Source organism: Hemicordylus capensis, chromosome 4 (genome assembly GCF_027244095.1).
Source record: "Hemicordylus capensis ecotype Gifberg chromosome 4, rHemCap1.1.pri, whole genome shotgun sequence".
NCBI lineage: Eukaryota > Metazoa > Chordata > Lepidosauria > Squamata > Cordylidae > Hemicordylus > Hemicordylus capensis.
Genome location: NC_069660.1, coordinates 37048637 through 37063763, shown reverse-complemented (window position 1 = coordinate 37063763; position 15127 = coordinate 37048637). Strand labels below are relative to the sequence as shown.

General features: G+C 42.9%; 1 protein-coding gene across 5 annotated transcripts in view; it reads left to right on the top strand.

Moving 5' to 3' along the window:
• PLCG1 (phospholipase C gamma 1) overlaps positions 1-15127 on the top strand; it is a 146851-nt gene that overhangs the window by 108492 nt on the left and 23232 nt on the right. For all 5 annotated transcript variants that reach the window (XM_053251003.1, XM_053251001.1, XM_053251002.1 and 2 more), the window contains 11 exons: positions 433-518; positions 2135-2255; positions 3506-3674; positions 4717-4839; positions 5736-5837; positions 9363-9550; positions 10314-10514; positions 11021-11140; positions 11830-12010; positions 12699-12776; positions 13775-13878. In XM_053251003.1, coding sequence (XP_053106978.1) covers positions 433-518; positions 2135-2255; positions 3506-3674; positions 4717-4839; positions 5736-5837; positions 9363-9550; positions 10314-10514; positions 11021-11140; positions 11830-12010; positions 12699-12776; positions 13775-13878 — 1473 coding nt within the window. The remainder of the gene's footprint in view (positions 1-432; positions 519-2134; positions 2256-3505; positions 3675-4716; positions 4840-5735; positions 5838-9362; positions 9551-10313; positions 10515-11020; positions 11141-11829; positions 12011-12698; positions 12777-13774; positions 13879-15127) is intronic.

The window sequence follows — 15127 nt, the reverse complement described above, 5'->3', positions numbered from 1 at the left end:
CATTTCTTGGAGATCCCTGAGCTGCTAGTACATGCACTAAATTGGTGGTGAAAAGTATGGGAATGATGGTGATGTGTGAACTAACTCTTGAGTTACGATCCCTTGCACAGAATCTGGCAATCACACTTCACTATCACACCATCTGAAGACTTTCTAAGTTGCAATATTCTTACTTCAGTCCCCAAATTTCCCAGTTCTTTTCACTGTTCCCGAGAGAAATGAAAACATCAACCACTTCATTCTTCTTGCTCCATACCTTAAACTTTACACCTTAAATTTTACTTATCCCTACAGTGTATGTAGAATACTGTTGACAAACTCTTTGCCTTTGAACCATAGGTATTTCTACCAGATCAGTGTGATCCTATGCAACTTGCTGGGGGTATTCACAGCTACATCTTCATTGATCACATTAGTTTTTTCTCATGATAGGTACCTAACTGGAGATCAGTTCTCAAGTGAGTCCTCCTTGGAAGCCTATGCTCGTTGTCTGCGCATGGGATGCCGCTGTATTGAGCGTGAGTGTGCTGGCCTCTTTCTTCTCCCCTCCCCTCTTTCTCAAGGCTGAAATAATGGTCTTGTGGTAGAAAGAATGAATTATCCCCTTTGCTAAGCAGGGTCCACCCTGGTTTGCATTTGTATGGGAGACGTGAACACTGTACGATATTCCCCTTGGGGGGTGGGGCCGTTTTGGGAAGAGCATCTGCATGCTTGCATGCAGAAGGTTCCAAGTGCCCTCTCTGGCATCTCCAGATAGGTCTGAAAGAGACCCCTGCCTATAATCTTGGAGAAGCTGCTGCCAGTCTGTGTAGACAATACTGAGCTAGACGGACCAAAGGTCTGACTGGGATAAGACAGGTTCCTGTGTTCCTGTTTCATATTTCTACATAAGCCCAACCCAATGTTCTTTGGGCCAGAAACCTTTTAAGGAAGCCACTGTCACAGTTTCCTCTGGTGGATAACCCTCTACCCTTTAGATGACAATATTTAAAGATACATACTCAAGAGTAAAACTTATGTAAATAAACTAGTACTTCATACAAGTTTTTGTACTGCATATATGGGCACTAACAAGCAATTAAAATCAATTAAACAATTAAAATCATTAAACATTAACATCATTTAAAACCAATATTTAAAATGGCAATAAAAATAAATTAAGAAACACGGCAATGATTACACTGATTTTCATGAAAAATAGGGTTTCAAGTAGCGTAGGTTCAAGAAGCATTAGTTCACATACTGACGTATAAATTGTAAAGTAAGAAAAGGGTTAAGTGAAGTGCCCAAAGGCAACCTGATATCCATACAAATTTCTACCTTTTTAATCCTAAAATTTCTCATGATTATACAAAACCATAACTTGGAGAAACATGTCAACATTCTAGTCCCCTCTTAATACACAACTAGTGATCACGTACACGTTTGTTTACTGCTGCTTTGATCTATTGCTACCCTAACACAAATTTATAATTAACCTCCTTAACTAATCCATATGTTTGAGAAGCAAACATAGATAGATCTTAAAAACACATCCTGTGAAGCATCTAGTTCACGTAGGCATCTTTAAAAAACAGTTGCAGGAGCAAAGGTTGTAAGTGTAAAAAGGTTACAGGTAGGTTGTCGTCTTTAAGTCTAGCTGAATTAAAATCATATAAGGGATTCCCCTTTAGGGATGGGGCCGCTCTGGGAGGAGCATCTGCACTGATGCTTCATTCTTATATCTGTGACACTATGAAACTTATTCTGTTAATTTCCTTGAGCTTGTGAATGGCTCCTTCAATGCTGTTTTGCAATGCTATTGCACAATACTATTGCCCCTGTAATACTATGGTACTAATAGCATCATCAGTGCATTGCATTCTTCATGTCATCACCATGTTGCTTGAAAGTGCCTTTTTGGTGATTCACCACTTGTTCATGTGCTGGCATCGAGAGGAATGAGATCTTGTCCACTAGTATGTGTTGCAGCAAAGTAGTTGGCTATCACACAACTGTTTACGTTTGCCTCTGGCTTCTTCATTCACAGGAGATTCCCTGCAGGGCAGTGCCCTGCCTCTTTAATGTTGTGGTCCTTTGCTTGTATTGCAAGGCTTTGGCTTGAATGTCTTTTTCTTAATAATTTCCTTTTTAGTTGACTGCTGGGACGGTCCTGATGGGATGCCAGTGATTTATCATGGACACACGTTAACCACCAAAATCAAGTTTTCTGATGTCCTAGCCACCATCAAGGAACATGCTTTTGTGACCTCGGAGTAAGTAGAACAGGAGAAGCTACACCCTGTCTCTTATGAACTTGCCTTCCTGTAACTCAGATATCTGCATTTCAGGGAGCTCTCATAAGTGGTCTGATGCCTGCTTCTAAATGCTTGCTACAGCATGTTTGCATGCATTGCTGGAATTTATATCCATGAACCACCACTATAATGAACCTGTCTAAGACATTGTGCTGGCACAGTAGTCAATACAATATAAGAACATAAGAGCAGCCCTGCTGGATAAGGCCCATGTAGTCCAGCATCCTGTTTCGCACAGTGGCCCACCAGACGCCACTGGAAGCCTACAGCAGGAGTTGAGGGCATGCCCTCTCTCCTGCTGTTACTCCCCTGCAACTGGTACTCAGAGGCATCCTGCCTTTGAGGCTGGAGGAGGCCCATAGCCCTCTGACTAGTAGCCGTTGATAGACCTCTCTTCCATGAAGTTATCCAAAGCCCTCCATAAAGTTATCCAAAACCTACCATAAATATTTGTGCTCTCAGTGTGGGTACACAGAGGGGATCAGTGCCTGTGCAGAACATTGCTCAGGACTTTCTAGAGCAGGGCTGTATTATATCAGCCCTCCAGCTGTTGCTGGACTACAGTTCCCATAATGCTCAACTGCAGTGGCAAATATGGGAGTTGTTATTGAGCAACAGCTGAAAGGCTGAAGTTTTGTAGACACAGGGACCTAGGAAGCTGCCTTCTACTGAGTCAGACCACTGGTCCATCTACCTCAGAATTGTCTACACTGACTGGCAGTGGCTCCCCAAGGTTCGGTTCTAGAGCTTTGACCTAAAGGGTTTTTGTTATTGTTGGGAAGGCCTGCCCCTCCAAACCTAGTTTGCATGCCTAGAGGGCAGGTCCTGCGCTTCCCCTCTCAGTCCTCTTTTGACTGCTACTGCAGCAGTAAAAGAGAACTTTCTCTTGGTTATCTTTTCTAGTGAACTTCACCTGTGTCATATTCCTCATCATTTTCCCTTTTTTTCTTTAGTCTTCCAATCCTATGTATATATTTCTTCTTCTACATGTTACAGCATAGTCATCAGTACATCCCACCCTGGACCTTTCTTTCTCTGTTGCAGCAAGCTTTATAATTGGAATACAAGTAGTTCAGAGTGCATTTGACTCCTCTTGTGTGTGCCCTGGATCTCCAGGACATGCACAGTAGGAGTCACTGAATGTGCGTGTTCAGTTGGGTGTGCATGGTCTGGATTCTGCCCTAATAGCCCTTTTGTTTGGCTCTCAGCTATCCTGTCATTCTGTCTATCGAAGATCACTGCAGCATCGCTCAGCAGAGGAATATGGCTCAGAACTTTAAGAAAGTTTTTGGAGACATGTTGCTGACCAAACCAGTAGATATCTCTGCTGATGGGCTGCCATCTCCAAATCAGCTGAAGAGGAAGATCCTCATAAAGGCAAGTCACACTTGTGGCCTTTGCTTATGCAATGATATCTTGAACTCAAAGTGTGGATTAAGGTGCAAAGAAACCTGGGGACTGCCATATGCATACCCATTTGTATAGGTTGCTTGTTTGGATTTAAGTACCTTGATGTTAACAGGCTGGGTGTGTGTGTGTGTGTGTGTGTGTGTGTGTGTGTGTGTGTGTATCAGGGCTGCACAACTTCAGCCCTCTTGCAGATGTTGGACTACAACTCCCATCATTGCTGACTATTGGCCACTGTGGCTGGAGATGATGGGAGTTGTAGTCCAAAAACTGCAGGAAGGCTGAAGTTGCGCAACCTTGGCAGGCGTGTGTGTGTGTGTATAAAATGAGGGAGAGATATGTAAATATCACAAAAACAATGTATTTTATTGCTAATGAGAGAGAGAGAAAGAGAGAGAGAGAGAATTACTGGCCTGTTAAAGAAATATACTAGCCTATTCTTTGAAAAGGCCATTAAATAAATTTGCAATATTCTGCAGGGTATTTATGTGGGACCCTTTTATTAATGTCATTTGTTTATTATTAGTGCCACCCTTGAATGTATCTTGCAGATTATGCCAATATTAGAGACAGCCACTAGCACTTCACTCCCCATCACCAACCCAAACTACAAACTTAAAACCTCCTTTAAAATTCCTACAGATCATTTTCTTGAGCAAGATTTTTCAAATTCAAATTTCACCTTAGGCAGGATTTACCATGAAATAGTGTCCCTGGGCAAATCTTCAAGGTAATGACTTAATGCACAGTCTGCATATTTCTGGAAAGGTAGTCATGTTAGTCGGCAGCAGTAAACAAAAAACACCAAGAGTGTTGTTAAAGACGAACATATGTATTGTATCATAAGCTTTCATAAACTATAGATAGTGTGTTTGGTGTAGTATTTTGTGCACTGTTGTTACAGAGTGTATTGTCTGTGCCCCAGTGATATCAGAAAGCCATGCAACAGCCTAAACTTCAGTCTAGATCTTCTTGTAGTTCTTGTTTAAAGACTGTATGTCTCTCATTGCAGCACAAGAAACTGGCTGAGGGCAGTGCTTACGAAGAAGTGCCGTCATCTGCAGTCTATTCAGAGAACGATATCAGCAACTCCATAAAGAATGGAATCCTCTATCTGGAAGATCCCATCAATCATGTGAGTTTCTTTCCATGCTACTGCTGATGCCTCTGCTTTGCTATATGTTGCCTGGAATTACTTGAGGCGAGTACAGATGATACTTCACCAGCCCACACAGTTAAAAGAGGGATGCACTGAGAGCACACCCATTGCAGCATCTTTTGTGGACATTATAACACCCTCCGGAGACATCCATTTATCACTTAGGGGTTTGTTTATCTGAATGGCAGCTCTACATGCACTCGAAATACTTGTTTAAACACATATCTGTTTATTTGGAGCATGTATATGGTGGCCATATGGACGAACACCCATGAAAGAAAGAGGGAGGAGGAGAATGGTGCTGGATAGATTAATGAATGATTTATTTAATATTGCCTGACGCGTTTCGAGTTATGCTTTTCTTCAGAGGCAACTGTAGTAAGGTTTCAGTTTATAGTTTTAAAGCTTTGGTTTTAGAGTTTTTATTGTTTTTATTTAATTGTTTTAATTAAGTTAATGTGTTAGTGGTTTTATATTGTAAACCACACAGGGACTTTTTTGTATGGGGCGGTATATAAATGTACTTGATTAAATAAAACTATTTCTAATACCTTTCTGGGGACTGAATCCCACACCATCCCTGTTGGTGTAGGATACAGTCACCAGAAATATACTAGAAATACCTCCCCCGCACTTCCCTGCCCCTTGGATGAACACCCCCCACACAATAAAGGAACATTCCGGAAGGGTGTCAGGATGTCCACAGAAGATGTCACAAAGAGTGTACTCTTGGCATGTCCCCTTCCTAAACATGAGGGTTGGTGAGGTATCATCCAGATCAGCCCTTTGTGATCCTGATAGAGGACCTGAACAGCTTAGATCCTGAGAGCTTGGTTCTAGGATGAACATTTTTGCTGCATGTTTCCCTGCAGGATTGGAACCCCCATTACTTTGTCCTGACCAGCAGCAAAATCTATTACTCTGGAGAAACAACTCGTGATCTGGGAAATGAGGATGAAGAGGAGCAAAAGGAGGTATGTGAAGCAAGTTGGCATGATGGTTTCTGAGGTACTGAACATCTTCAGTCTTCTCTGTCATTGAAGAGCGAGAATCTGGAGGAGGTTAATTGGGGTTGGAAGACAGGAAGTCCTAATGCTTTCTATGGTGGTGTATGCAGTCTTACCCAGACTGAAACTCGTCGTCATCATCATGGCAGAAGACCAAAATAATCCCAGTAGTAATTGGCGCCCTAGGTGCAATTCCAAAACACCTTGAAGAGCACCTCAACACCATAGTGGCCACAGAAATCACCACCAGCCAATTACAAAAAGCCGCTTTACTGGGAACAGCCTATATTCTGCGATGATATCTATAATAATAACAGCAACAATATTGATAATAAAATTCAGCCGTCCCAGGTCCTTGGGAAGGACCCGATGTCTGGATAAAACAAACCAGTCAATAACACCTGTCTGAGTAAATAATAATAATATAATAAATTAAAGAATAAAAATAAAAGGTCAGGGTTCCAACAAAGCTACCATTTCAGGGAAAGCAGTTTTCAAGGCTCCCTTTTTCTTTTAGCCTGCCCAGTGATGAAGGCCAGGGCTAAAACCCAGTTGAGAAGGATTAGGAAGGACCACACTTTATGTAAGGAAGAAGCAAAGAGAAGTGGAGCAGCTAACTTGACTATTGATTTATTAATGAAGGAAGTGAATTACAGGGATCAGCAGCCAGAATTGGTTTTGAAATAAAGTTTATGAGCATGCAAAATTGCGTTATACTGTTTCCTAAAGCTATTTTGCATATTAACAGCAGCACACTGTTTTCTTAAGTTTTTATTAGAAGTTGGTGGTTATTATTACCATCCATGTATGTGATGCATTGGAGAAGATGAGAAGACAGATCTCAGCCCCAAGGAGCTTACATTGTAAAAGATGCAAGGGAGACAACAGAAGAAGGGAAGGGTAGCAGAGGCATGGATAAATTGTGGGAAGAATATGTGATTACTTCATGTAAAATATACTTGGGCTTAGTTACAATACAGTGTGAAACGTATGGAGTTGGGTCAAAGGTTTCTTGGGAAAGGTGAGTGTTGAAATGTATCGAATACTTCTTGTTATTAGCAACAGGGGTTGAAGATTTCACTAATAAATAATAATACACTTCATTTGTTAGCTGTTCCATTACAATTTTTTTTCTGGGTGGCTCACAACATAACATTAAAACATCCAATAAAGACACACAGCAAAATAAAACAAAATACAATACAGTGCAATTTAAATACTCTTTAAAAATCAGTTAAAAATCAAATTTAAACGGCCCGAGTGAACAAAAAGATCTTTGCCTGGCATCTAAAAGAACAAAGTGATGAAGCCAGGCGAACCTCACTGGGAAGGTGAATATCTTCCATAAATGGGTGCCACCACCAAAAAGGTCTTTTCCCTAGTAGCCACTCCCCTCACCTCTTTTGTCAGTGTCACTCAGAGGGGCACTCCAAATAAAATCTTAAGGTCTGGGTGGGGACATATGGGGCAAGGCGCTGTCTCAGGTAACTCAGTCCCAAGTCATTTAGGACTTTAAAGGTTAAAACCAGCACTTTGATTTGGGCCCGGAAATGGACTGGGAGCCAGATGAACCGCTGGCGTAAAATGCTCAAAATGTTCAGTCCCAGGTAATAACCTTGAAGCCCTATTTTGTTCCTTGGCCTTTCAGGAGCTTACTTTAAAGGGGAAAAAAATTAAAATTTTATTAGAGTTTTCCCTCTTCAAAATACAGTGACAGGAAGGTATCATAATATGGAATAAAAATGACACATATTTATAACATTGATTCCCCCTGCATCTATCAATTGAATAACCCGTTTTGAACATAAAGAATAGAGGCTTCTGCTCTTGTAGATGAAAGTCAAGCCAGCTGATACCTTTTTTTTAAATAAACTAATCCTTCCCCTCCATTCCCAAGACAGTCAACAGACAAATCAACAATTTAACAAGAATTAAACATAAACAAGATTGGTGGTGAGATTTCATTTCACCTTTCTTTTTGTTCCAGAATTTCTACAATGGTTAATTTACCCTTTGTCTACTTTGGCGGCTCCATTTTTACCATTGGCCAAATTTTTAGAGTGTTGCAACAAGATTGTCATCCATTTTATCATATAACATGTAAACAATGTATAGTACTGAGAAGTATTGATTGTGATATGCATATAGCAGGAGTATAGGAAGGATTAAGTTCAAATATATATATTTATAGCGTTTAGCTATTTCCTTCTTTCCTTCCTTGATTTCAAATAATTATTCAAAAGACCATCTCTGTGAAGTCCCCAAAAGAGCATTTTACTAACCTGTATACACATACACACACACACACACACACACACACACACACACACACACACGGACGCCCCATCTATAAGGGATATTTGCTGCTATTAATACTTCTGTTACAGGGCGCATTGTTCTACTTTGTTTCAAGGTTTCTGGAGATATGTCTGAAAACACTTGTATAGGTTTATTCAGATATTGAAAGTATCCATGTTTTCTGGCTTCTTGCAATGTTTTATATTTTGTACGCATATCCAGAAATTTTACAGCGATATCCCTGTGCTGCATTAATGGGAAGGGAACCCATTCAATATTTTATTTTATTTTATTTTATTTTATTTTCACGGCTCTACCGCCCAAACATGTTTAGTATAGTCAGGTAGATTCCAGCTTTCAAATGCAACTCTTTTTTTAACCACGTAGATATAAAAGAGATAATATCCCTGCCTTCTACCCTCTCTCAAAACCTCTAAATCGGTTGAGTCCCTTTTAAATTGGTTTTCAAGATTTTCAGTGTGAGAAAGATCGTCTACTTCATTTGTCTGCATTATTTGTATTTCAGCCTGTAAGATAGTACTTACTTCCATCGCTGTTTCTGCTGTCTGGGCACTGTCTGAAGTTTTTTGCTCAAGTTTTCCCATTCTTTGCTGCAAAGATTGCAATAATCATTGCATTTGTGTTAGAATGTTGCTTTGACTTTCTGCAACTCATTTAGCAGGAGCTGAGTGTCATTTGTTGATTCTGTGTCCACAGGAGGCTGTCAGCCATTTCTTTGCTGTGTTGATAAGGCCTTTCTTTGTTGTATTGATGAGAGCTTGAGGAGAGGAAATCTTTAAGGTCTTTTTTTCTTTTGTTGCGATCCTTAGGTGCTGCAGCACTTGATTTCCTCATTTTCATTACAGTAATGGGTACATTGACGCCTTTAAAAGATTCAGCCCTGAGATGAGGAGCTCAAAAATTAGGCGTGTGACGTCACTTCCTCCCCGAGCTTACTTTTCTACTTCTGTTATGCAGTAATGCAAGTTGAGGAGGATTTGGGAGGCTCCTGAGAAAGTTGTTCTCCTGCTGTGCCGAATCCTGGTTTTTAAATGCCTGGAATCTGTTTTTACTGGGCAGAGGAAGTTGAACTGAATTCTCGAACAATATAACAGTGGCTCCACTTTCACACACACAGCCAGTTTTTTCCACAGGGAACTAAGTTGGCAAGTCTACCTTTTGTTTCCATGCTAGGCAAGCAACAGCACTGAACTCCACTCCACCGAAAAGTGGTTCCATGGCAAGCTGGGAGCGGGACGTGACGGGCGCCACATAGCAGAGAGACTGTTGACCGAGTACTGCATAGAGACGGGGGCCCCAGATGGCTCGTTCCTGGTGCGAGAGAGTGAGACCTTTGTCGGCGATTACACCCTTTCTTTCTGGTGAGGGTATTTGATCCTGATTGACTAGCTCTGTAGCTGAAATGTATAGGTCCATAGGTAGAGGGCATATACAAATATCCCTAATACTGCAGCTGGGATGCTGATATAACTTCCATCAGCAAGACAAATTAGCAGAAAGTATGTGAGGCAAAGCATTCACATGAATATCCAGTGGTGGCTCCATCCGAATGGGGCGGGGAGGGTGGAAAACAAGACGCATGTGTGGCTCATTCCCACTCTCCTCGCCCCACCCTGGCTGCCTTTGCCCCACTGCTGCATTAATCTCGGATGCACAGACTGGTCATTTGCCTGGTTCCCAAGCCCAGCAACTGACCAGCCCCTGTGCCTGGGTTTAACATGGCGATGGGGCGAGACAAGGAAGAGCGAGGCAGCCAGGGTGAGAGGATTGGAATGAGCTGCACCCAGAGAAGGCAATCCATGAGGTTATCTGGCAGCTCTTTGCACAGTTATGGGTTAAAATATCAGCTGGCGCGGCAGGAAGGTATGTGCTACCTTGCTTATCTTTAGTGAAAGCTAAGAACGGGCATTCTGTAGAAGAAAACATTTCTTAAAACACTGTAATTGCAATATGAAACTCAGAATAGTCACAGAAGCATAAGACTCCTGTTGAGATTCAATGCTACTGAGTAAACAATGTGCTTGCATCATGTAGCATGTTCCTTTCTTTCATGTGTTTAGACAGTGTTGATCAGCAGTTAAATGAAGAGGGCAGCTCATTCTCTCCCTTCTTTCCTGTATACAGGCGCAATGGGAAAGTGCAACACTGCCGGATCCATTCCCGACAGGATGCTGGTAGCCCTAAATTCTTCCTCACAGATAACCTGGTGTTCAACAGCCTGTATGACCTCATCACCCACTATCAGCAGGTGCCGCTCAGGTGCAATGAATTTGAGATGAGGCTGACCGAACCTGTGCCACAGACCAACGCTCATGAGAGCAAGGAGTAAGCAGATGAGGACATTGTTAAGGGTGATGTCTGCACTATGCCATAAAAACCCCAGTCTATATCTGCACTGACCTTAACCATGGTTAATGCTAATGAGATCCTCCTCTTAACCAGGGTTTGCATACTAACATCAAGACCTCATGTTTATGGAAACCCTGGTTAGTCCTAACTATGGTTACAGTTAATGTGGTGGTAACCCATAACCATGCCTTTGGTGAGGGTTTTTATGAGAAGAGGGGGCTTTTGAGATTGTGGCCTGCTTTTGGACTCTTATCCCCGGGAAGATTACATCTCCATTGGGTTGCAGGAAAAGAGAAGCGGGGACTCATTTCGTTAGCAGTGCTTCTGGGATAAAATTAGAAATGGCTCTTAATCTGTAGGGAGAACAGCTTGGCCCCTTTTATCCCTTTCTGTCTTGTTCTATAGAATCTAGGACCCAAACCCTCACCAGTTATTCCTGGCCTTGCCATTCACTTATATCATGTTATTTTTTTCACCCCCAGATGGTACCATGCTAATCTCACCCGAGCTCTAGCTGAGCGCATGCTGATGAGAGTGCCCCGAGATGGAGCCTTTCTGGTGCGCAAGAGGAGTGAGCCAAATTCCTATGCAATCTCTTTTCGGTGAGTTCTTCCTCCAGGTACTCAGGACAATTGTGGGACATGTTTTAATGTGTGTGCTGATAGTGCATTTGTTTCAGGATGACCCTCTGCTTCTAGTGGAAAGGGGAGAGTGAATTTCCCCCTGGCCTTCATCAGGGCCTTTTTAAGAGGCCCAGGGGCAGAATGTTCATTTGAACCCCCTCCCCGTTTTGCTCTGGGTGACATAGTAAGCAACATTACACACAAGTTGGAACATAATGTTTGTGCAGTTGTGCAAGCGTGCTGTCGTGCAAGCGCAAAAATTGCACAAATGAGCTGCACAACAGTGCGACCATTCTATATAATAGCTGCACTGTTGCACAACTCTGTGCAATTTGGGGGCTTTCACAACAGTGCAAACGTTACATTCCAATGCAAGTGTAACTTTGCGTACTAACGTCAGCCGTTGCATCCTGTGTCAATGTAATTACCCAAAACACTGAAATAACTTTTGATGCTGCAGTTATTCTTCAACTTGATTAGGTTTACTGGCTTGAATGAAAAGGATAATTTCAAATACTGAACCATACTCTAAATGTGGGACCTCTCATGTGCGGGGGCCCGGAGAAATTGCCCTCCACTCCAAAAAGGCCCTGTCTTCATCCATTATAAAATGGTTATTTGGGAGATGACTTCTTCGGTCACTTGTTCTGCTGTTGTTTGTCTCCCAGGGCAGAAGGGAAGATCAAGCACTGCCGAGTTCAGCAAGAGGGTCAGATGGTTGTGTTGGGCAACTCAGAATTTGACAGCCTGGTGGATTTGATTAGTTACTACGAGAAGCATCCCCTGTACCGCAAGATGAAGCTGAGATATCCAATTAATGAGGAAACACTAGAGAAGATTGGGACGGCGGTGAGTGTGGCATTGGGAGTGGGCTGATGTCCAGTATTATCATCCTGGACTTGGGTTGGGACCACTTTTGTTTTTATGGCACACAACTCTATGGGAGTGCCATTGTTGGATGATCTCTGGTACTGCCTAGTTGGAGAGGACCTGCATTTCTTGCTTAAGCTGGAATGTTATTGCCCATACTTTTAGATTGGAGGAGATCTGGTTTTGTGGAAGCAAGCATGAATTGTCCCCTTTGCTAAGCAGGGTCTGTCCTGGTTTGTATTTGAATGGGAGACTACATGTGAGCACTGTAAGATATTCCCCTTAGGGGAATGGGTCTGCTCTGGGAAGAATAACTGCATGCTTGCATGCAGAAAGTTCTAATTTCTCTCCCTGGCATCTCCAGGTAGATGAGCGAGTCCCTTGCTTGTAACCTTGGAGAAGCCACTGCCAGTCTCTGTAGACAGTACTGAGTTAGATGGACCAAGGGTCTGACTCAGTAGAAGGCAGCTTCCTATGTTCCTCTCTGCATAGGGGACACTCCTTCTTGAAGTCAGTTTAATCTCATTGGTTTAGAATCTGCCACCTTTTCCAGCTGTCCAGTGCTGGAGATCTTAGTTACATCCTAACTCCTGTGATTCTTTCCCAAATAAGCAGCAAGAGAGGAGAGAAGCAGCAATAGACTCAATGATTTTCTCTTATCCACCAGGAACCAGATTATGGTGCTCTCTATGAAGGGCGGAATCCAGGATTTTATGTGGAGGCCAACCCAATGCCAACTTTAAAGGTATTTTCTTGGTGTCTGTCTTGCTACAACAATGAGTGAGCTGAGACCAGGGGCTGCATTTTCCTTTCCAGCCTTGTGAATCTTTTGAGACCCTCTGAGTTATAGAACGTCTAAAAGGAAGGAATAATTTGGATGAGGGGCAACAGCAGTGGGATTCGTATGAATGCATGCCGTAGTCTAATGGTTGTTACAGGTTTCCCTGTCAAGTGGCTCTGTGGTTTTTGAATGGGTGCTACTGTTGTGGGTTATATTGCTCTTTCACAAGAACTGCATTCCCTTTGGAATGTTGCTGTGCAGGCCCAATACAGTCATCTGGCCCTTGTGCCATGGGATTTGAAATGGCAGAGCATAGGGCAGGCATCCTGTGTGCTCTTGCCTTCGTTTCCGGTGTGATCAATAATGATGGTGCTCATGTGGCATTCAAGATAGGAGAAGAAGGCTTCTTTGTTGAGACACCAAATGATAAAACTGATGTTGCAACTGGAAGGGGCAGGAGTGAATTGGGGTGAAATGATGTTGCCTGGTCTTGTTAGCACTCTGACACATGTTCATCTTGGGTCCCCATCCCCTCTTTTTCCCCTCTGTTTTTAGTTCAAGGAAGGGTCTTAACAGTCAGTTAGCAGATATAAAAATGTATCCCATCTGCAAGAATTCGTTTGCTACACTGTAAGTGTGTACTTGGTGCCTTTTGTATAATGGAGGCACTAACATGTGCGATGAAGTTGTTTACACGTGCAAGCTTCTTTCTTGTATATCCATTTGGAGAAGAAACCGAGCTTCAGTAATAAGCACCTATCAGGCATTGGGATATTCCTATAGTTTGCATGCCAAATTTCTCACTGTGAGCCTACCCATGATGGGTATGTACAGGCAAGAGGTCTATCTGCAAGTGGATTCTTACATAATTCTGTAGCTATAGCCATGTTGCTGCTGTTGAAATTGGCACCCATCTCTGCTTCTGCATTTCTCATCTAGTCTCACACTTTTGTGTCTCTTAGTGTGCTGTCAAAGCCTTGTTTGACTACAAGGCTCAGCGGGAGGATGAACTCACCTTCACCAAAAATGCTGTCATCCAGAATGTGGAGAAACAAGAAGGAGGCTGGTGAGTTTTCTCTGCTCTTTCCTTTGTAAAGATCTACCAGGTAACCAGAGATCATTTGCTCACATCACCAGCTCTTACAGCATCTGTTAACGTCACTTAAAATAATTAAGTAGCTTCGGTGCATTATGTGCTTTCAAACATGCAGGTGGGTTACAATGCACCCCTGCCTCATTCTGGAGGTCAGGCTAAAGATCCATTGGCAAACCCTGACCCAGGAACTTGGGCTGTTGTCATGCAGCTGCAAAGTGGCAGGAGGTGTCATTTTGAAGGGGAGAAGGAGAAGTGGGCTTAATCCTTCCCCTACTCCCCACTTTTCTCTTGCAATGTTCTTTTCTGCCTGCTGCTTTCCCCCTCCAAATCAGACCCTTCCCTTGCTGTTTTGCGACTGCTTGAGGACAACTTGGTTTCCCAGATCTGCTCCTGCTACTGAGCATCTATTTAACTATTCATCAGGAACACTTTCCCCTGGAAGTTGCCGTATACCAAGCCAGATCCTTGGTTCATCTCAGTCAGTATTGTCTACACTGACTGGCAGCAGCTCTTCAAGGTTTTCAGGCAGGAGTCTTTCGCAGCCTTAACTGGAGATCCCAGGGGTGTGACTCTGAGGCCTTTTGCATGCCAGGCAGATGGTATAGCACTGAGCCCATCAGCACACTTTGACAATGACTTGGTTTGCTTTGGATGGCAAAGCAGGAACATGGTAACTTTTCCTCCACTGTTTGGAAGTAGGGCAGGATTAACTATAGGGCATACCGGGATCAACTGCTTGCCCCCACTATGCTACTGAAAGGTCTTCTGCTGATGCTGTTAGTATTCTCTGCAGGTCTGCTTAAGACTGCTCATCTCTATATTCTGATGTCTGAATCTAAACGAGAGTTGTTATATGGAGTCCCTCAGGGCTCCCTTCTGTCACCAATGCTTTTCAATATCTACATGAAACCGCTGGGTGAGGTCATCAGGAGATTTGGTGCTGGGTGTTATCAGTATGCTGATGGCACCCAAAGCTACTTCTCTCTTTCATCTGCTTCATCAGGAAATGGTGTTCATTTCCTAAATGCCTGCCTGTGGGCAGTAATGGGCTGGATGAGGGCATAACAAATAGAAGCTGAATCCAAGCAAGACAGAGGTGCTCATTGTAGGGGCTCAGAATCTGAGGGATGAGTTAGATCTCCCTGTGCTGGATGGGGTCACACTCCCCCTGGAAGGAGCAAGTACGCAGCTTGGGGGTACTCCTGGATCCAGACCTCAC